This window comes from Cygnus atratus, chromosome 5, assembly GCF_013377495.2.
Source record: "Cygnus atratus isolate AKBS03 ecotype Queensland, Australia chromosome 5, CAtr_DNAZoo_HiC_assembly, whole genome shotgun sequence".
NCBI classification, from domain to species: domain Eukaryota; kingdom Metazoa; phylum Chordata; class Aves; order Anseriformes; family Anatidae; genus Cygnus; species Cygnus atratus.
Window position 1 is genome coordinate 60562924 of NC_066366.1, and position 23338 is coordinate 60586261.

Sequence of the window (23338 nt, forward strand, 5' to 3'; positions counted from 1 at the left end):
TCTGACAAGCAAGTATGATGTTGGTTCTCATTCAGCCTACTATGGAGGAACGTGATTGATCTCTCCAGTTCTGTTTTCTGATATTTCATAAAGAAAACAAGATAATCAGGCTAAGGAAGGCCTCCAAGCTATTTTCTGAAGAATAAATCCTCAGACTGATGACTTTTATTAACAACTCTTATGGGAAATGAAACATGCTAACACATTTAGCAGTTCACACACAAACACATGAAATCATGAACACTGAAGAACCTGGTAGCTAGACTTAAGTTCTAGATAAACTTCACAGAAAAAAATGGGTAGATCAAGAACACACAACTACATATTCAAGAACTCCTGCTATAAACTAAGCATAAATAGAAAAAGGGGAAGAGAAAAATTATGAATGTACAAGTTAGCCAAAGGATAACTGTTAGACTGTTTCTAACTGTTTCCATCAGACTGTTGGAAAAACCTTAAAAAATAAAAAAATAAAAAAGAAGGCTACCTGAGATTGCAATAAAGGCAGGAGACTATTGCTACTATGGCACAAGGCACTAAGGAAACCCCATCTTGCATACGTTATTATTGTTAAAAATGTGTATTAACATATAAGTGTTACCCATGGTCAAGACCAAACTAAATTGGAAAACACAGAAGCACTGCCCATCAGTGCGAGTTGAAAAACAAAATCTGTATGGATGATTGTTTCATTTAGCCTAATCAAACAAAGGCCAAAAAGGACAAAACTAATCACTAGAAGTAAGTAAATGAATATTTTAGTAAAGAGAAAACAACCATTTCAGTTAAGGGCATTTCAATTTAAGCTGGTACTGAAATAGGAAGACTTGAAAGGGCCATTAATTAATTCAGAATGGTAATGAGGAGAGAGGTTTCTAAGTATCAGAAGAAAAAGATCCAAAGAACAGCCCTCTTTAATCCATAATGGAGTGAGGAAGAGCCCTTTGAATGCAGACCTTATACAACACTGGACTGTAGCACAGCCATGCCGTTATCAAAATAAGAGACAGCTGTCATTTGGTTATCAAAGGGAACACAAAAAATTATTCTTTATTACAGGAAGCTCTACTAATCATTTAAGTGCTTACTAAAAACTACTGAACTTAAAAATTAGAAAGAATTAATACTTGTTTTTACATATATTCACTGTAGGCTGCCAGCCTGTAAGACCAAAAATATCAATCAGATCAGTTTATTTTTTACTTTTGCAACTTTGCAAGAAAGTACCATACCTATGTTATATTCAACAAAGTGAGAAAGGTTTTGTCTTGTTGCTTGCTGGGGTATAATAAGGAATAATCAGAAAATGCAAATCACACATGTTCAGCTTCAGTCTTTTTCTTGTACGTATCAGTACCACTATCCTACCAAGAAACTGTCCCTTAGGAGATGATTTAGTGGGTGACATTGGTAGTAGGGTGACGGTTGGACCAGACGATCTCGGAGTTCTTTTCCAACCCTTATGATTCTATGAACTTCAGTAGGAAAATTTAAGTAAAACACTCTTACCGTCGTAATTGCTGTACTTGGAACAATGTTTGTAGCAGCAACTGCTTTCTGAGCCTGCCTGTTACCCAGCATGGTCTCAATTGTCTCGCTGAGAGCTTCGTTTACAAAATGGCTAATCATTTCTGAGTCCACTGGTACACCAGCATTGACAAAGAGTTGAAAGCCTCCACCACCTGCAACCTGAACTGAAAATGAAGGAACACAAAGCACACACACAGGCCTCAGTTTTTAAATGTGTACTATACTGCAGCCATGCATTTTATCCCCTATGAACTTTTAAACATTCCTTTGAAGAAGGTGATTTTTGTACTTTGTAGACAAAAGAAACAGTAGAGAAGCAATTCAGGGTCACAAAAGAAAAGCAATTCAGGGTCACAAAAGAAGCCAGTAAATAGCAGTGACATCATAGGAAAAATGCATTTCTCTCTCATTATCACATTTTTATAAGGGAAATAATTTTTGACGTATCTATTAAAAAAAAGAAAAGCAAACAAACATTACAGGCTCAGCAAAATGCTATGCACATGCAAAATCTAATTTAGATGGCCAATTTTTGCACAATGATTTGTGCATTTTGTGTATTGTGTTTTTTTTTTTTTTAAATTTCGGTGGTCTAATAACACTTGTTCAGTCTCAAATTAAAGTATGCTCTTTTGTATATTAAGAGTTTCACTGGTATAGCATAATCTGCTCTTGGACACAGCTATCTAGAGAACTTGTTAAAATTAGCCTATGCTAGAGAAAATCCATCCTCTGAGAACATTAACTCCTACTTACCAATATCAGAGGTTACACTCTCGCTGTCTTCCCCCTCTGATGTGCTAACACCGGGCACTGTTTCTTTCTGAACTGGGTACATCTCACTGATAATTTTTGCCATTATTTCTTGTTCCACCCTACAAAAATAAAATGTGTATAAGTATCAGTAACCATCAAGACACTTCAAAGTATACAAAAGAGTATTCTTGTCACAAAATATAAGGAAGTTCAAAGGAAAGAGAAGGGAAGAGAGGGTGAGGAATAAAGGGAAAGTATTCTTACAGATCTCTTCCTTCTTTCATATATATTCTGATATTTTGTTACACTGCAACTCACCAATTTATCAACCTGTCTTCTATAGTTTCTCTCCTTTCAATCAGTTTATCCAAAACATCAGAAGATTGTTGAGGAGCAGATGCCACTGGAGGAAACACAGGACCGCTGTATGTTGGCGAGGCAACTTTAAAATGTCCATTAAGCTCTAGAAGAGGCTCAGTGAATTCTGGAATTTCATCCCTCTCCTCTTCCTGATCCTAAAAAGTAGTTAGTAAATTAAATTATAGTGTATTTTTGGAAGACAGTGTCACTGAGGTAACCATCAGACTTTTTTCCTCAAGAAACAGTTATGTGCATATCGCAGAACACAAACTACATTCTCCCTTTTTATTATGTTGAAGTTAATTGACACGATTCTAAACCTAGCAAATCATAAATCTGCAGAGGTATAAGGGCATAAGAACTGCTGGGTAAAATAACAGGATTGGGCTTTTATTTCTCACACAGGGCAGGGAGCCAACGGTAATACTAATACTGGATTAATTAACTTGTGACATAACTGTGTTTTTTTTTTAATATGTATTTGAGAAATACACCTCCTTAAAAAATAAAGCAAGCTCAGGAAACTTTTTACAGTCACTTGCTGGATTAGTGGGTTTTGTTGCTGGGTTTTGTTGTTGTTTTGGTTTGTTTTTAAAAATTAAACTTTCTGGCCTGGCTGAAAGATACATTGCCAGAACTGTGCAGAACAAGCGTGCAGTCATTCAAAGCTGTAATAAAGTTGCCATCACTGAAGCCAGACATTAATAATTTATACGTATGTTTCCATATACGTTTATAGTTAAGCTAACTTAGATTGCTAAAAAGTTAGAAGACATTTCTGGGCAACAAATTCACAAGAGACATTTTGAATTTAACCTTAATGTACTACTCTGTACTCATTAAAATGTGTTTCCAAAGATATCACCCTCCTTTTTTCTCCTGTGTGCACAGACAGCATGAAGTCCCCAAAAACAGTCACCAACCCATCGTATTGTACTAAGTGTCCCCTGATATAAGAGAACCTGTATCCATCTCTCATAAAATTAGAAGCAAACATCTCAAAAACTAAAATAATTCTCTACAAAGATTGGGCATGCTGAAAGGAGATGAAGAGCTGAGCCCCAAATTATGAGTGAAAAGCATATTATGGTGCATAAAAAAGCTCACTGTAAATCTACATTTATTAAGAATGATCTCCAACACACAAAGGAAAAAAAGGGCTTCTTTTCCGTTATATAAAATAAATTTACTTTCAACCAATAAAAAAATAAATAAATTACTTAACATGAAAAGAAAGGAGAGAAGAGAAAAAAAACGACTAACAGTTTCCTCTCTCGTTCCCCAATCCAGCATTAAAATGCTTCTCTCCTACCTTAACATACTTTAAAATTGAAAGGTCAGACAGATTTCCATGACGAGTATCACAACAAATAGCTACTGGAGAACTTTTGGATCTTTAATGAGGTTAGAGAGTAATCGTTTTTTCAAATAAAAGCTGTAACTTACAAAGCAGGCAAAACAGAATATGTATATTTGGGGAATCGCAAACAAAGATCTCACATTCTATGCATTCATTCAGAAAGAAGACAGTAAAGTTAAACTCAGAATGGCACTGGATGACTTGCAAGCAGATAAGCAGTTCATTCTGTTAGCATGTATGTATTCATAACCATAACTCATTCTGACAGCAAACATAAAGATGTCTTTGCCCAGTGTTTCATTATGCATTTTCTTCTGACTGCACTACTCCATAAATTTTCTTTGATGTTGCCTATTTAATATAATCTTTTCTGAAAGTATGCAAGATGCAAACATCTGGATTAAATAAACCAAGTACATACAATAAATCTTGCATATAATTAGTAACTTCTGACAAACTTTCGCAGTTCTCCTGCATTTCTAAATTATGAGCACAAAATATGTTATATTTAATGGCGTACAAATCCAAAAGAAGGTTATATTTATTTGGGGGTGATATATTATCTCTGCTGAAATTCTTAAAAAATGAAAGAAATCAGCATTTAATTATAGAGATTGAACATGCACATATATCACCTTGTAGGCCAATCCTGAATAATCTGCACTCAAGTCTGCGTTTTAACTCCCTGGAGACTGTTGAAAATATCTATCACAATTCCCAATCAAAATATGGCATAAATTAGAAAGTCTTTCAGATATGATTGGAATATTAATCATTATACATTCTTACAAAGTATCAAGCTTAAATTATATTTCCCAAATTACATTCAGATAATTAAAAAAAATGTTTGAGATGATTAGGTAGTATGGATTAATTTTGTTCTGTTACCAAGCATGTATACGTGCAGTCCCTTATAAAAGCTATCCAAAACTTAGTCACGGATTTCTAAAGCACGTCTCCCAGCAAGGTCCGATTGCACTGCAGGTGCCATCTGTGAACTTCTACCTGAAGAGTTGTATGTGTAAAAAATCACAATCGCACTGTCCCACAGAGCATTTCTTGAAAACCGGGGTTAAGGTGAATATGTTTACTCTGATCCATCCCCGGAGGTGTTCAAGACTAGGTTGGATGAGGCCGTGGGCAACCTGATCTAGTGGGTGGCGTCCCCGCCCATGGCAGGGGGGTTGGAACTGGATGATCTTTAAGGTCTCCTCCAACCTGAGCCATTCCATGATTCTATAATCTCTGCAGGTTACACGTTTTGGGGCAGCATTCAAGCAAAAATACTGAGTAATGCGTCCTCACCTTGCAATTAGTGCACGTTTAGAAAGAGCAAGATGTCTGGCTGATGCCTTTACAAGGCTTTTGCCTTGTAAACCCGTTAAAGTTATTGCCAGTTGTGGCTGCTCATGCTCAGGAGGCTAGAATCAATAAATGTGTAAGTCCATTTGGGGCTCACGTTAACTGAACAAGTATCACACTCTGGAACGAGACAGTGTCCATACAAAGGTTGGCATTATGAAATCTCTTCTGTGCAGACAGTCTGAAGAACTCACGTAGGTACAACCATGGATTAAAAATAAAGAAGTGTGTAAAGCAAAGCTGTAACGACCCTTTTTGCTTTATTCCATAGGTGAGTTGTCTTACTATGGAATAAGAGGACCCAACTCAACTGCTTTGGAAAATGTAATTCTGGGTCTCCAGACGCAGTTGGCAAAGTTGCAATGGGGGAACAACACACATCCATCATCGCTGCCTGTGGCGGAACTTGCATTTTACAAGTTGGGACACAGTGCATCTGCCAACAAGAACCAAGCACCCTTACCAGGCCTATTTCACGGAAGTGATCAGCCCCAAAGTCCAGGCGTGAAACCCAGCCCATGGATTGACCCTCCAGAGATCCTTTAAGGCTCCATGGGGATGTTCTGGGATAGTAGGGAGAGGGAGAATTACTAAAGGATGTAAGGAAGAATATTTTGGGACACTACAAAACCCCTTGCGCGTTGTTTACCAGAAGGAACCATAAAGGGGCTTTCCATTATGCGTGAATGTAAGGAGGTCAAAGTACCAGCAACTGGAGTCAGCCCACAGGTCCTGGGGCCTGAGTGCTTCTGGTGCCAGCAGCGAGCACCAGCAAGTATCAACCCAAAGCAGCCATCAAGCAGGACAAATGGTTTGGGAACCTGGTATGGGACAGGTCTACGTCTGGGCAGGATACACGTGTGTGCACAAGTTAGAAGAGTTAGAGTCAGTCCAGCCTGAGCTGCTGGAGAAGGGAAGGGGATCAGCCCGGTGGTGCTGTCTGAGTGCTGATCTGTGCGGCCACCCGTGTGTGCTTGTATACGTGCACTTGTGTATTGGATACCTGTGTTTGCGCATGTGCCTACTGGCTGGCTGGACCTACTTTACTGGCTGGACCTGGAACAGGCACTGCAGCAGCCTTCCTTTTCTCAGGCTGCCCCGCTTGGCATCCCCTAACACCCGGCATTTCAGCTCCTAAGCAGCTCTTTGAATGTGTGTACCTTCTGATTGGAAAGGTAAAGCAAAGCTTAGGAAAGGGAAGTGCCTGTGCCAAGGTCCTGAAGCTTTTTTGTGGCATCCATCAGTGTAAAAATAAATAAATAAAAATTCATCCAAATATATACTCTCTTCAGTTCTAACATAATTAAATTTCCATAAAGAAGGGGGGGGACACAACGGTAAGTTATTTTCCCATATAGCACTTTGTGCACATTCTTTCATGCATCTGAATCGAAATTATTGTTATAAAAGAGGCTTTCTTCTGATGTCTTAAGTACTCCTGCCACTCCAGAGGTTGATTTTATGCTTCCACATTGTGTTTGTCTTGCACATTTTAAAGAACATTGTCTGTATGGGCATAGGCCAAACATATGTTTCACTTGGAACACTTTTTGGTATTGTGGGTAAAATATATCCCATTGCCAAAAATAAAAGATAAAAGCAATCCAGGAGAAAAACGAAAAAATAAAGGACAAATAACTGTTATTCACATTAAAAAATTGTGTGGGACTTGCGCCCAGCAAGAGGACAAGAGGCAACAGGCACAAAGTGAAGCATAGGAGCTCCCAGCTCAATATGAGGGGGTACTTCTTTACTGTGAGGTTGAAAGAGCACAGGAATAGGTTGCCCAGAGAGGTTGTGGAGTCTCCTTCTCTGGAGATATTCAAAACCTGTCTGGATGCCATCCTGCACAACGCGCTCTAGGTGATCCTGCTCGGCAGGGGGGTTGGATGAGGTGATCTTCAGAGGTCCTTCCAACCTCAGCCATTCTGTGACTGTGATTTCTTAAACAGTTTTTGCTGTGCCAATAAGAGAAACTTGTCCAAATAGGTTTAATTCCTCCCTTCCAATATTAAAAGATAATTTTGGAATAAAAAAATAAATCATTTCCCCACTTTTGAAAGAAAAACTACATCTTTAAAAATGTTTTAACTGATAAGTTTAAATGATAAATATTAAAAATAAAATCTACTGTATTCGCCTGTAGGCTACAGAGTTAACATTTAATGTATGCTCTAATCCTGGGATCAGGAGCACATAGAACAGGTTTAAACAACAAAAACAACTGGGGTAGATTTTGACTAGAACAGAGCAAGTCTATTCACCAGAAAGAAGTTTGAGGAAAAAACATATCAGGAGGATACTAGCAAAGGACCACATTTTCAAGCTCCTGATGACTTGACTTAGACTTAAACGCAGCAGGAGACAAAAGCTGCCATCTTCCACAGAGACAAGATACTACACAATAGCTGGGTAGGAGCATCTTGCTGCCTTTGGAGGCAGCCTTTCTCAGCTACCATTGAGTTTCTGCTTGTGCTCTTAATCCAGAGAAGTGAAATACAGCCTGGTTCACCAAACTCCAGTGTTTGTCAGCCCCCACTCTGACTGACAAGCAGAGTACTTGTTACCTAAAAAGACTAAACTGTAAAAGAATATCTCCAATAAATCCATGCCATCATATTCAAGAAACATCAATGCTGTTAAATATACACAGACATCCTAACAAGACAGGACATCGAGCAAAACAAAATCTTGTCACCTCTTAATGGGCCCAATGAGGTAAGTAGTACATGTTACATACGCGTATCACTTTAAAAAAAAAAAAACAAACATGAAAATAATTTCTGACTAAAATGAGATATTATACTAACGTGTTTTAGGACCTCCGAAACACATACAAGTTGTTCTATACTAAAATTTTCTAAAATGGGAACCTCAGAAAATACTTTCATATTTTAAAGTTTCCATCATCTCACTTAAAATCTGTAAGAGCCTCTTATATATGCATTACATTTAGAGCTTGACACTGTGAAATCTAAGTGCTATAATCACCACTGATTTTAGAGGACTACTTCTATTTCTAGCGGATTCTAACACATATAAATAAAAGCTAATTTTAATTTTTTACTGTAATTCTTCAAAGGTCCTTCACTAACATACAGGAATTTGTGATATTGTTTATGGCACTGTGAACAGTTCAGTATTGCTCACAATGAGTATTTTTAAAGTTGCTCATAAAGCACACTAATTTTCTACATTGCGTTTTCCATCATGATAGAATAATATAAAGCAAATAGAAAAACATTTAAAAGGAAAGGACATCTTTGCAATATAATTACCTGCATAACATCGGTAACATCAATTAAATTTGTTCCTGGAAACTTTGTGTCTTCTTCCTCACTATGTAAATCTTCTGGAGTCTTATAAAGACAGATGGAAATTGTTAGATATCTCATGTTGGTGGAAAAGAAAAAAATGCATTAGCAGGAAAAACTTCATGCTGAGAATGCAGTTAAATTGTCAGTCTTGTCAACAGCCTGAATCCAGGCAAAGTGCTTTATCTATCTTAAAAGTTAAGAGAAATTTCTTTGCATAGCATAAAGAGAGCTTATTATAGCTCCTTGTTGTACGCTGACAACTAAACCTTACTGATACTGAACCTAACGGAGTATCTCACCAACAAGAGCTCTAGGGCGATACCTCTAACCTATTAAAAAACATCAGTAACACAAACTACTGCAAAACATAGCGTGCAAAAATCCGAAAGTGTCTTAAGAAATTTGCTTGTGTACAATTTTTACAGTGTTAATTAATAATTAAATTTTAAAATAATCATTGTTATTTTCGCCACTGGTCTCTGTGTTATGCTGTGAATATCATGACCATAGGACTCCAGAGGACCTAGCTCCTTAAGCCAAAATGGCATCTGAGACACAGAGAAAACAGAAGGTACAATAACTAAACAGAAACAATCAGTGCATCTCCGTGCCTTATTCAATTCACACTGTCCAGTCTGTGCAATGGACAAGACAGAAGTCCACTGGAAACGTGCCACCTGCAAATATGTGCCCTAGTTTACTACCTTATCTTGCAAAACACAGCAGTAAACATTTTAGTTGAACAAAAGCCTTCGTTACTGCTTAGATTATATTAAAAACACTTTTGAAAAGGTATGTGGAAAGAGAATGGAGGGAACCAGTCAGCTCCACAGCCTCACCATGTTGTGTCACCTATCCACACACATTAGAATACCAATGACAGGCTACGCCTGCATGTCACTAACCACTCAAATATGGCCAAGGAACAGACAGAGGAATGAAGAACATCCTCAGTCTTCATGCGAAAACACTGAAACCAGGATAAGACATTAAGACATTACATTGGCCAATAAGCAATTACAGCTCTTAACAAGGCACAGGTTTTCACAATAGCGATTTAATCTTGGAAGAGCATCTTGCTACAATTTTTCATTTCCTTAAACAAATCCCTCACATTATATGCTTCAAAAATAACTGCTCCATGTTTCCAGGAACTGGAATTTCCTAATTTCTCTACCTAAAACGAAATATGAGATAATGTTGCAGAAATTTAACATAATTGACTGATTTTTCTGTTTTAACAAAATTCAACTCACGCACACATTTAGACCAATCAATACCTGGATTACAGCATCAACAGGAGGAAGCGCAGGTTCGGAGCCTGAAGGCACATGGTCTACACTGCCACTGCCACTTGAAATACTGTCAATATCTACATTTGGTAACACCTAGGACAGAACAAATAACCAGTCTGAAAAACTATGTATTAGCTCAGCTACTATTGTTGAGCTTTTTATATTCTTCCACTTTTTTGTATTATCTTCCTCTTGCTATTAAGTCACAAAAACCAAAACCAACAACCTAGCCCCAGAAATATTATCCTTTTTTGTCATGCTACCTGATTTCTCCTGTCCTCTAATTCCCTGATACTACGTCTTGCACGTGATAACAGGCAAATATAAATATTCACATAGCACATGTGTTTGACGTGCAATTTATTTTAGTTGGTCTACAAGCCACTGTGTAAGGATGGTTGTTGGCTTCATATTGTCATATATCTGGTATGGTAAAATAAAGGGATAAATCTATTACAATATATCTTGTAATAAAGGCATGTCTATTACAGCATCAAAACTTTTTTTGAAGAACAAAAATTTAAATACTTGTTTAATTCTTCGGGGGGAAAAAAAATTAAAAAAATCACCGTACCCATTTAAGAACTGGGTCAATTAACAGGAAAAAGGTATGAGAGTGGAATCCAGTAACACAGTGAGAGGACAAAAGCCATACTCTGCCTGTGTTTAGCTTTTGTTCTATGAATCATTTGTATCTGAAAGGTGCAGGTAGGCATGTACATATTCTCTATAAATTGAATCCAAGATACTCAACATGTAAGAAACATTAACTTCCTTGACAACAGACTCATGTGAAAATAAGAAAAGACTAGGTAAAGACTTCAATGGTTGATTAATCAGGAGTGAAATTATTGGGTTCAATATCATGCTTGAGAAAGAAGTCTTACAGGTCAAACCACCCTTCCAAGAAAATTGTCATTTATTTTAATACTTTTTTATTCAAAGTTTGTTCTGGCTTGAAAGTCTCATTGAAAAAAAAGTGAAATATTACATGACATAGAACTATTTTACAAACACATAGTTGACTTACAAAAGAAACAGTTATGCTATTTTGGTTAAATCATTGTTAAGATGTGACAACTTGTTGGTCCCTCCATTCTACACATTTCTATTGCTTACAGAAAAATCAGCCACTGAGGTCGAAGTAAGTGGTGGTGGTCGAAGTGGTGGATGAGACTGTCTTTATTTAGCATTTATTTGTTAAAATAAACAAATAACCATCACTCTTGATACATACCTGCACAGACAACTGAGGTGGATCCTTTTTCTCTGATCTCATCTCTATCACAGCTATGTTTGGTTTTTTTATCTCAACTGGAGGCTTTGGTGGTGCTTGAGGAAGAGATGTTGTAATTGTAACAGGATGGGGTTTACCTATAACTACTCCAGCAGGCTGCAGGGAGATGTCACTAATTTGGGTTTGACCTAAGGAAAGTTTTAAAAAATGTTTATATATATAAATAAAAATCTTTAAAACAAATCTGTAAATTAATAAACTAAGTAAAATTAAATTGTATCAGTGTTTTACGTGAAACAGACTAAGATCTCGTGCACAATTACAGAACAAGTCTGTATTCTACCCATTACCACTGACTAAAGCACTATGCTTCAACAAGTAAATTTAAGCCTGAGTGAAAACTGTAAACTTGCCACAGCCATTTTTTGCAACTATTCAGTTTACTTGACTAGGGTGACACCTATTGCTGAAAATAAGAATAACCACACCGTTTTTGTCAGTCAAAAATTACATACCATGCTCCTCCTCCCCTCACATTTTCTTAACTATATTCAAAATACTATTACACTTAGGTTCGTATCCATCAAATTTTGATTTGAGACTCCCTTACTTCTTTATTTAATAACTATCATATTTAAATGCTAACCTAATAGTAACCTTTCCTGAAACAAGGCCTGCATAGAGGTTCTACTGGAAGTCCAAAAATACAGAAGCCATGAAAATGAATTAGTGTGTTTGGCAGAATCCTGCTGAAATTGTTGGGCTGAAGTCATTGTTGATGTTGAATTCAAGCCCTAATGGTTAGTTCTTACTTACACATACCAAACTTGAAGCCAGAACATGAGCCCTAGAAATGGAAAGCATACCACAGAAGGTATGTACAGCTATACAAATAATATACACCTCAGCCAGAGTGTAGCCAGATATCCAGCATGAAGAATTAAAAGAACCAGCACATTTCAAACGTTCTCCCACAAACATTTCCCACAAGAAAGGCAGATGTAAATCTCACGCACCAGGGCAAATCACTGACTTGAGAAGATGGAAGTTGCATTTCCACAAAACAGAACATATTAACCTACACACATCCCTTTTACAGGTTATTTGCTCTTACCCAGTGGAATAGCCATAGGAATTAGGTGACCTTCAAGTGGACCGCAGCCAGCTGGTACATCTTTATTTGGACTAAAAAGATATTGATTTTCTTGAGTAAGTGCATATAAAGGATGCTGGCTTTTGGGACTGGTTACTACCTTCTGTGCATGAGAACAAGTCTGTGTTCTTGCTGACTTTACCTTTGTACCTGAAACAAGAGCCAGATAAATTGCACAGATCAATGCATGTCTGAACACAGTAACACCCACCACACACTACTAAAATAACCCTTCAACAGAAAGAGCTACAAATTTTTGCTGTGGAATATGGAGGGAATGAGGGTGCAAGACTGGAAGGGCAGAATCTAATGGTCCTATGTCAGGTATCTTAGTATTGGCATTAGTAAATGAGTTAAAACTATAATTTTTGAGTAGCTAAATCTGTATTTTTTATATATATATATATATATATATATATATATATAAAAATATATATAAAATATCTTAGACCTCTGTTGTTACTAATCATCACCATTCATGTAAAAAAGGACCAGTTAACATGTCAATAAACACTCTTTTTAGCTTTGTTCGTATTTAATAGATTACTAATTAATTGAATAATAAAAGTCAACATTTAGGGATAATAAAGATTGATAATGTGACTTTTAAGAATACAGACACAGAAGTAAGCCAATCCACTCAAAAGAGCGGCCTTTTAGTGCACACAGTTGTGGGTTATAAGTGTACAAACAAGAACAGCAAGTCATAACTCTTCAATCAGAAAATGCAGATCAGAAAGAAGTGTCTGAAAAAGGCTTTAAGGTCACGTTGGATAAACAAAGCAATGAGAAAACAGAATACAATGTTGTGGTGAAGTGGATAAACGTAGTCCTCAGATATCTCAACAAGACAGAAATAAGGTGGAGCAGATGACTTCCATCTATGACAACACAGCGTTCAGTTCTAACCCTGTATCTCTGTAAATATTAATATAGATTGGGCATTAAAAGACCATTTTAATTTTTTTAGGGAAGTCAACTGGAAACTGAAGTAGCTGTAAACTGAATCCAAACGCTCACTACAGATCAGGTAGTGAATTTAAAGTGTCCCATTTACTTTTGAACCATAAGGTTACTTCTAGCCACGGGAAAAAGTAATTAAGGGCAGAATTTCTCATGTCTTTAAATGATGCACACATGCCTTTCTTCAAGCATAGATTAGCCAGAAAAATCATTCTTTAGTCAAAGACAAATTACTGGACTCAGTAACATAAATAGATACAGTTCAGTGGCTTGTGATTTAGGAGAGGTCGTACTACATGATCTAACAGTCTCCCCTGGCCTTGAACTTTTGAGTAAAAACAGAAATTGGCAACATATCTGTAATACCGCCAACTTGTAAAAACAAGGTTCTCACAGTAAGAATGATTAAGTACTGTATACATGCAGCACCTCATTTTAATTGCTTTCAACTTTTCATTTCCCCCTGAAAAGTTTATTTGCACTGGGCAGAAACTAGACATTTAATTAAACTTAGTTTTAAAAACCTGGTGTTTACATATATTTATTAGTTTGAATTATATAAGAAAACAACTCCAGCTTTTTTTTTTCCCCTCTACGAAATTCGCTTGCTCATTAAAGTGTGAATAGCTGGATTTTTTTCCTAACTTCTCAGAAGAAGCCAAGCACTACAGCACTAGTCACTACAGTTTATTTGCAAAGAAAATGGTTGAGAAAGTTATAAAATGACTGAAAAGAGGCTCTCCAGATGGCCATTTCAGTCTTAAATAAACATCCTCATTCTAACAGTAATTTAACACAAGCTCAGTGGACTGCTCTAACAAAAAAGAGTCATTTAATAAGTCTGGATTTTCCAGCCAATCAAGCTCAAGGCCAACTACTTGCAATAATTTTAAAGCCTTTTATCACCTGGTACATCAAGGCCAGGAAGGGAATATCTGGGTGCAATTCCATGAAGGCAGAAACTAACCATGTCTAATACATGCAAGATTTTTTAAAGAGCCTCATGCTTTAAAGTGCTTACTCAATTTTGTTTCATTTTTATTTACACTTTTATTATAGAGGAGTAGGGATCTGTTTCTAATTTTATTAGTTATACTTTCCTGCTGTAACTGCCTCTTTCAGAATAGCAGTCCACAAAAACATCCAACAATTTTTTCATCAGGAGACTCATGTAGAACACTGAAGCATTACTTTTCCATTTTATTAGCAAGATGCAGGAGAGCACAAAAGTTAAGCAACCTGACCAACTGTCATATAAAAGTCAAAGACAAGTAATGCCAGTATGAAAACAAAGGCTGACCTCAGTCTAAAGCTGTCAAAGTTAGAAAACTTGGAAATAGGTTAAATATTCATAGGAGCACTATTGTTGTAAATGACACGCCAAAGAAATTCTATCTTCTTCCTTTCTTCCCTTAGATAAGGATACAAGGGTGCCTTATTTTGTTTCTTGACAGCAAATAAAATAAATGCAATTTTCTGTAACTGCAATCCGACGTGAAATGGAGAAATGATTTTTATGATGGCTTTATTATTGCAAACACACATGTGGCTGCACTGCTGTAGTATGACTTAATGACTTGGAACAGTATTACTTTGGGTAAAGGCTATCCAGAGTTCATTCTGTTTTCAAGCAAATACCTTTTAAACTGTATTTGCCACATTCAGGAGACCTGGAAGATTAAATTCAGCATGGATCCAGTACCTAGTTTTCTCTTTCATTTACTATTTGCCTCCAACAGAAAACAAGCTAAAGCACAGGAGCAGCTTATTACAACTGCATGCAATTTGCACCTTTAAATTTCATCGCCACTACCAAATTAAACATGCCAGCAGTAGAACATCCTTAGTGTCAAAAGATCAAATGAACTAATTCTTAGGATAACTGGATTTATGTGGGGGTGTGGGCAGGGATGTGGGGACAACACCCAACACACTTGTCCTGTCTCTTCACAAGGTATTGTTTCTGAAAGGATAAAATTGGGCTCCCTGGAAAGGTTGTGACCTCTAAAAGACAAGAACCCTATAAATCAAGATGAAAAATGTCATTCAGGACTCAGCAAAAGTAGAGCTGCTGATTCAATATTTTTAAAGGAGTGTCTGTTCTCAGTCCAAATCTTTGAGGTCACTGTAGTGTAGCATTAACTATGAGGCTCCTAAGTGCTTACTAACACACATTTCATTCAAAAAATTATGTACAGAATAAACTAAATTACAGCTGTGCAGCACTGCCAGTAGAGTCAAAAAGAGTGATATATCATACTGATCCTTCAAATGAGCACCCTGTCATTTCTAAAAACAAGGCAGGTTGTTTTCATATACCAAGTTTTCACCAGTTAAAAATAAATTCAGTTTTAAGAAGTCTTTTTGATCATTACCAAGACTACACAACACGTTTTCAAGGGAGTTTTGAGAACTGCAAATACTTCCTACCAATAACACTTTTTCCTCACGGATCACAACTGAGTTATAGAGCAGTCATAAGAAAAGTGCCAGGAAATCACCTAACGACTACACTATGCTTAACAATAGATTCTTGTACTATTCTGAGGATTTGACACTACGGATGTACACCATAACTGAAAAAAATAATAGCAGTGCTAGTCTCCAAGGACATAAATTCAATGTTTTATACCATACATTTTTATGGCCTAAAAACATGGTCTCGTTAAGTGGCTGCCTCTGTCATATTAATGTCTTATTTCATACAGAATATAATATTTTGACAGTTATAATGAAAACACTATTTTTAAAAAGAAGTGACAGTTAAGACTGCATCAAGTGTATTTTTCCTGCATGAGTGCCATCAGCACAAGAACAAGAAGTGAATAGGAAAGCCAACAAATACTGCACTTTTTCCACTGATGCTCACCCTATAATCTTGATTGTGCCCGCCATCACTTTAACTGCCGCTTAAACTTAATACAATATTTCCCTTGATGATGATCCTTTATCATGTAATTTGCTCGCTCTCTGATGCGGGGAGAAGAAACTAAAAGTCCTTGTTTGTCGTCGTTTTTTTTCCTTCTGCACTCCACTGTTGTTTTCTTTGCTGAGATTTTCTAGTCCTCACTGTTTTGTTGGTATCTTGCAGTCTTCTTTACCTCCTAACAATGTGTTAGGATTGCAATCTTTTTTACCTCCTAACAACTTTCAGTTAAGGAAACTAGTATCTTGACTACACTCTTTTCTGTACAGATATAGAGAAGAAGAGCAGTCACCCTCCATTGCTTCAGTCATAATGAAAATAACAGTACAACCACTACGGAAAATTCTTTGATTAAGCTTCATCCTTCGTAACAAGCATTCTAGTCATTAACAGTAACAGTATTAACGACCTCTAAGTCTCCCCTTAATCCTACACATTAGTTTTTCTGATGGATCTATTATAGATTAATCTTAATCACCATATTAAGAAACAGTACGTTTTGAAAAGATAACTGGGAAATAAAACAGATCCCATTAAAACAGACAAATCTAAGATATACAATTTCAAACTGTTAATGATTTGTGAAAGACTCAACAAAAAATACTGAGAAAATTCCATAAAGATATCAACTGTGAGAAGATTCAGAGCAAAAGGCCTCTGAAACAAAGAAAAATAGGAACATCCACTTCAGATACAATCCTACACTTTCCATACCTCCAACATAAATATCTAGGCAAACACTGAATTTGTTTTCCTTCTGCACTCTACTCTACTATTGCTTTCTTTGCTTAGATTTTCTAGTCCTCACTGTTCTGTTGGTATCTTGCAAGGTTTTTTTTTTTTTTTTTTTAACCTCCTAACAGTGTGTAAAACAACTTTCAATAAAGAAAACCAGTATTCTTAAAAACATTAATTTTAAAAACCAAAATAAAGACTATTTTTAATGAACAGATGAATTTTACTAGAGTACGCATTCAATTCTACTAACTCAAGATAAAGTTTATCTACACTTACCTGTGCCAGATACGATTTCATTTCTTTTAACATTCCTAATAGGTTTGAAAATTAGAATCTTCTGATCTTAACACTTTGTACATAACTAATGAATAAAATTCATTATCAACTAATAACCTTCATCAATTAAATAACAAGTTAGTACAAAAAAAGTTATACTCTGCATTTAAATCTGACTTGAGTAACAAAAGAAGGGTTATTGCTATTTAGTGAACTGAACCAATGCTTCTGATTAACGTCTTTCAATATTTTCAGGTTAATAGATGTCATTTTCATTCCAATAAATTTCAATTTTCATTTCTCAATTCACATATTAGAGGTGGGAAAAGCAGTATCAGGCTTCTTTAATTTTCCAAATCTCAGAAGTTTTCTTAACTCTGAATAAGTTAAGTCAATTAAATGACATGACTGGATAAACCTTACATAAGGAATACACATCCCTCACTAGCCTTTATCAAAAGCTGGGTTAGTCTTTCAACACACTCAACTTCCAGGCACTCTTGTAATTACTTTCAATTACTTTCAGCAATTCAGTTTAAGACTTGTGCAATAATAAATATATTTCTAAACTTAATGGTAGTGTAAGTATGAACTGGACAATCCAAAATAAGTGAGGTACAAGGCAAACAAATCTGAAAACCTGCTGTTATTGTTTAGTTTTGAAAGGAGTATCTTACAACCCTCCTGCAATTACTTAAGCATTAAATTGAAGAGCAGGGAAACACAAGGAACAAGCAGGTAAACACAAGGAATACATGGAATTCCTAACAGAAAAAAATGGGAAAGAACACATTGTTCACATTTGGGAATCACTTACCTCTAACACACTCTATCACTTTAGGTCTTTGAATTTTAGATTTGGGAGAGGGAGAGTTGAATCTCAGATATGGTGCTTTTTTAAGTGTGCTACGATGGCCTTGGTAAACTGGTTTTCCATAAACTTTGCTGAGATACTCTTCATTTTGTACCACTGCACTTCCACCAACAGGTCCCTATCACACACACACAAAAAAAAAAAGTTTACAGTTCTTAACGTATGAAAATTTTAAAACAACAGTAGTGTTACAAAAAGCCTACGGATTAAAACAAAAGTAAGAAGCTTTGCAAGAAGACATTGCATGCACACATTAAAACTTCTGCATACAGAACACGAACAGCCAGATGCAATAGCAGGTTCTGGATAATCGAAATTTGTAACATAACAATGAATTCTACATTGTTATGCAAAGACAATTCTGACAACAAAAAACACCGGACAGGACCATCATTTTCATTTAAAATTACTAGTCACACAAATAAACACTTTTTTTTCACACAAATCCTACAATCTAAAGCAAAGCAGTCATTACCAAAAAGAAAACAATTACTTGGGAACTCACATCTGCCCTTTTTTCCTTCCCCTGCAAACTTTCAGAAGAAAAGTAAGTTCTAGAACTCTGTTTGCTCATCTTATCTTCTGCTTGCTTCTGCAACGGCTTAGCTACAGATAAAAGCTTCTTTGTTGAGCATCCTTGAATTTTCTGAGGTTTTGATTTACTTTCTTTATTGGTCTTCATAGCCATCATGTTAGGGGCTCTCCTGATCCATGGGACCTTTTGATCATATTTCACTTGCTCCATATCATTTCTTACCATTTCAGCCTAAAGATAAAACAAACATAGCAAAAGGAGATTTTATCTTCAAGGCTATCAGAAGAATTTGTGGATAACTTTGAAGATCTAAGAAATGGCTGGTGTTTTTTTTATGTTAGCGAGCAACTGTGACCAACCGATTTTCATTAAGCAATGAATGTCTTAGAATAGAGGCAAATATTACGTTATAGCAAATTACATGCTAGTAATAATAAGCAGTTTTCTCATATTTTTGAGTTGTGAATGAATCATGCTTAATTGTCAACATGAAAGAGCAATGTGAGATGAAAAAGCATAATGCAAGGAACCTGAACTCATTTCTTCCCCAGCCATACCTGGATTTCTGCACTGATTGCCTTAATCCACTCATCCACAGTCTTTCTGATACGAATCTCCTCCGATATATCCCTGAAATAAAAGAAGGAAATATTTTAGGACAGTGCTTCTTAAATTGCATTGATCCATTCCTGGGAACGTAGCGGCCTTTTCTACGGAACATGACAGAAACAAAAAACCAGAACACAGAGAAAGTAAGATTATGCATGTCTACAGTCTCCAAAAGACACTGAGCATACTTTACCTGAACTTCCTAAACCTAAATCTGTTCTTACGTAATGCCACCTACAAAAACTGTCCTGTTGATACGTGCTAACATTATTACAAAGATCTCTGAACAAGTGGCATCCATGTGTCAGTGCCTATTTCGATCAGAACTTGGTAAAACAGGACTACAAAAACATTCCTACTCAAAAGATAAAAAGCAGATGACAAAGATTATCACTTCCTCTAAAAGATAATTATAGCAGGTATCACGTCTGAAAGATCTTTACATGAAGAGTTACCTTTCTCAATATTTCAGTTGGAAAACTATAATTGATTGAAGTAGGTGTATTTAACACAACTGACTACCAATTGACAAGCAAAAGTTCAAAAACCAAAAGATCTGCTGCATGATGACTAATTCTTTAACATTTACAGGCTTACGAAGCCTCTTCAGCTCTGAATGATGACGTTACTCTTTTGTCTTCCTATTACTGCAAATTTGTCTACAAAAAGCTAAGTGAGTTTTTTAGTCCCTGCTACTGATAGCTGAACAGTTGGTCCAGGTGTTAGTCTGAGAATTCAGCTTCAAGTTCTGGAGCACAGAACATCCAAAGAAGTAACAGGTACCTATCAAAAAAATTCAATTCACATCACAAGGTTCAAAAAACATTTCAAGTTCAAGAGTATCACATCGTGACTTCTAAGAAGAGTCAATCGATAAATACTTTTTTTTCCCCCCCAGGGAACTGCACTAGTTCTTCAATATATGGAATTCAAAAATTTGTAAGAGAGGTAATGAAAGGTGAGCACATGGAATGAATAGACACACAAAGCACTGAATAATAGGGTCTAACCTGTTCGTTGTCAAGGCATTAATAAACGTATACATGGCATCCCCGTCTTTTGCACGAATAATGGCTTCCAAATTTTCTTCAAGAACTTTTTTACTGCTTTGAACTCCTCTCAAAATCCTTTTAGCTTCCCTCAGTAGAGATTTTGGTGCTTTAACATTTTGAAGGATGGATGGTTTAACGAGCTGATGATGTTCAGGAAGATCAGATGCAATGGCAGGGTTTTTTGACTGAAATTGAAACAGAACCACTACCTCTTAATCAGAGCTTTTAATTCAGCTTGCTACACCCTGATCAGAATTTCTGTTCAAGTCCCAGCAGATGAGAGACTGTCCACATGTACTATCAGCAGCTTCAATTACTCAAGAACTTTCAGCAGATTGCACATACACTTAAAAGTCAAGAGGGATGAGAACTAAAAGGACTCAGATGCTAATCTATAATGTACCAACTTAGAGAAACAACGTAAAGCTAGTAAGCATGTGAAAAAACGGCACTTGGGTATATGCAGGAGGTACTACATGCAAATCTGTCCATGTAACAGTAAAGTATAATTAAAAACATAGTAAAAACCAAAGTCCACTAAGTATATGCACTCGTTTGGCAACACTGTCCCAAGAAACACCAGGCAAAATATGTGAGTTTTAACAGCAAAGCACCACATCTCAACATTCGCCATGATCCCCTCTCCCTTTTGCTGTCTTTTCATTTTCATAAGAAACAATGAAGCAACTATCAGCTTTTTACTTATGTACTCTTATGAATTTCACCTAAGAAATACAGATACACGTTCAAATTAAAATGATGTAGACTTGCCAATTAGACCCAGAAAATGAAATGGCAATTATATTAGCATTCCACACCATGCCTGTTCGAGGAGGAAACTTTCTGACTTCTGCATCATTCCCTCAAGACAGTTCATTAAGACTGAATAAGACAAGACAATGAACAAGTTACATCTTATTTTGAGTAATGTAATCTGTACGTGTAAGCAACTTTTTTTTTTTTTTTTAAAAAATAAAAATAGATATGCAATAGTTACCATAGTGCTATCTCATTGCAAGCATATTCAAAACAGTTTCAGTACTATACTCTTAAAAAAAATAAATTCAAAGTATACCTTAATAAGATCATTCATGTCTGATTTCCATAAATCTGCTTCCTAAAAAGACAGAAGAGATCTTGAAATGTATATAAAAGACAGAGCTGTCAAGGTAAAATCTAGAGTGGATATCCGATCAATTTCAATGGGCACAATGAATTTCTTGTGAATACCTACACCTCACAAAACACTTCTTTTGGGTTAGAGCACCACCTTCTGTTCCATCTCCACCTATCTCAGTTACCTCAGACCTTCCATTTGCTCATGGTAAGCTAGTGGTCATTCATCCCAAGCATTTATTCTCTACCTCTACAGAACTCAAGCAATGATAAGAAGTCATCAGCTAAGTACCTAGTTGACTCAACCCCACATTTGTTGAAGTCATCTTTGTCTTCCTAGTGACTTTTTCCTTCTTCAATAAAGAAAAAATTTGAAACCATTTACTTCTGCAATTTCTTACCCACCTCTGCTCCTCCTGTCTCACCCTGTTCTGTTGTCCATCCTAGGGTGTTATTCAATGTAACTTTTTAGCAATAGTGGTATGCAAATATTTGTGATGTAAAAGGGGCACGTGACATAGGCTCTCTTACTAATAAGAAAAGTTAAAAATGCTATCCACTAACACGTTACAAAAATCTGTGAAATTGGGTTATCAACTATACTGTAAGATACAATGAGATTAAGCTATGTTTTCTGAATATACAGCAACACTTTACATAAAGAAATGGCAAAATGAGAAAGGAATTAGCTTAAACCATCCCTAGTGCTAAAGTGCACGAGTGCATTGAGCTTTCCCTAATGGAACTATTACATCAGCTCTGTAGCTCTAACGTCACGGGAAGAGAGCCAGCAGAAAACAAGCACTGAAAGTATCCAAATACCTTCCAATAAAATGAATAAATATTTTTTATTTTTCACTGTCTTATATATGGTAGAATGGAAGTAAGATTCTCTACAGTCTAAGCTATTGCACACCCATTGCAACACCATTACCCAGGCTCAAATCCCTTCCACATTAAAAAAAACAAAAACAAAAAAACAACCCCACACTATTTCATGCCATTGTGAACAAATGTCAGTCTTGTAAGTTTTTCTCAGCATTTTTTTATTCCCCTTATTCAAACTCTGGGACATTCTAACACTATGTACTTTACCTGTACAATGTTGTGCATTTGTTTTCTTAACTGGCCAAGATCTTCAAGTAAATCATCTGCTTTTTTCACCGTTTTCTCAATTGAACTGCAATTTTGGAAGGGCCTTTCAAAAGCAGGGCATGAGTCTACATGCAAAGCAGTAGGCCTGATGGGAGAAATACTTGTTACTGTAAGTTTCATGGCTCCTCACATGGCCCAAAAAAGTAGCTGACTGACACTGCGCATGCACTTACCAAACTTTTTACGCAAAACAGAATTTGCTTTCTTATCTGAGGTTACAGACAGGTTACTGAGATCTCTGTTTATTGCTTAACACCTTGAGCTGTATGCTTGCATTTTGAACAGTGAAACTACATTTAAAATTCAGATCTAGCAGAGCAGCATTTTAACTTTGAAAACCTGTCCATTTGAAAAAAATCATACTTTTGTTCATACTATCATAAGACAGTACATCTTTAGGCATTTTTCATTATATTACTGAAATTACGACATCCAATTATTGCCTGGGGAAAAACGTGTTTCAGACTAGATAGCTAAGAAAATTTCTTTGACCTATTCTAAACCTTAGAAACTGATGCTGCTCCTTCCCAACAAAATGTTCTCATATAGCTCCCATAAGTAGACAGCTTAGAGTCTCACTGACAAGAGAATTCCATTTTAACACAGTGCCTGCATAGCTGGCTTCCTGACACTACTGCCCAAGCCACTGGGATAGAAGAAATATGTTCAGAAGGCAGAAAAGCACTCCGAGTGATACCCGCTCACCTCTGAAAATGGCGTTACA

The 23338-nt window shown here is 36.3% G+C and overlaps 1 protein-coding gene across 6 annotated transcripts in view; it reads right to left on the reverse strand.

Annotated features, from left to right (window-relative positions):
* KIAA0586 (KIAA0586 ortholog) overlaps nucleotides 1–23338 on the reverse strand; it is a 97163-nt gene that overhangs the window by 65104 nt on the left and 8721 nt on the right. For all 6 annotated transcript variants that reach the window (XM_050710717.1, XM_050710718.1, XM_035551512.2 and 3 more), the window contains exons 10-22: nucleotides 22555–22699; nucleotides 21419–21460; nucleotides 20302–20528; nucleotides 19240–19312; nucleotides 18653–18913; nucleotides 18091–18265; nucleotides 12332–12520; nucleotides 11218–11405; nucleotides 9966–10073; nucleotides 8647–8727; nucleotides 2605–2801; nucleotides 2287–2405; nucleotides 1510–1694 (exon numbers count right to left, since the gene is read on the reverse strand). In XM_050710717.1, the coding sequence (XP_050566674.1) occupies nucleotides 1510–1694; nucleotides 2287–2405; nucleotides 2605–2801; nucleotides 8647–8727; nucleotides 9966–10073; nucleotides 11218–11405; nucleotides 12332–12520; nucleotides 18091–18265; nucleotides 18653–18913; nucleotides 19240–19312; nucleotides 20302–20528; nucleotides 21419–21460; nucleotides 22555–22699 (1990 nt within the window). The remainder of the gene's footprint in view (nucleotides 1–1509; nucleotides 1695–2286; nucleotides 2406–2604; nucleotides 2802–8646; nucleotides 8728–9965; nucleotides 10074–11217; nucleotides 11406–12331; nucleotides 12521–18090; nucleotides 18266–18652; nucleotides 18914–19239; nucleotides 19313–20301; nucleotides 20529–21418; nucleotides 21461–22554; nucleotides 22700–23338) is intronic.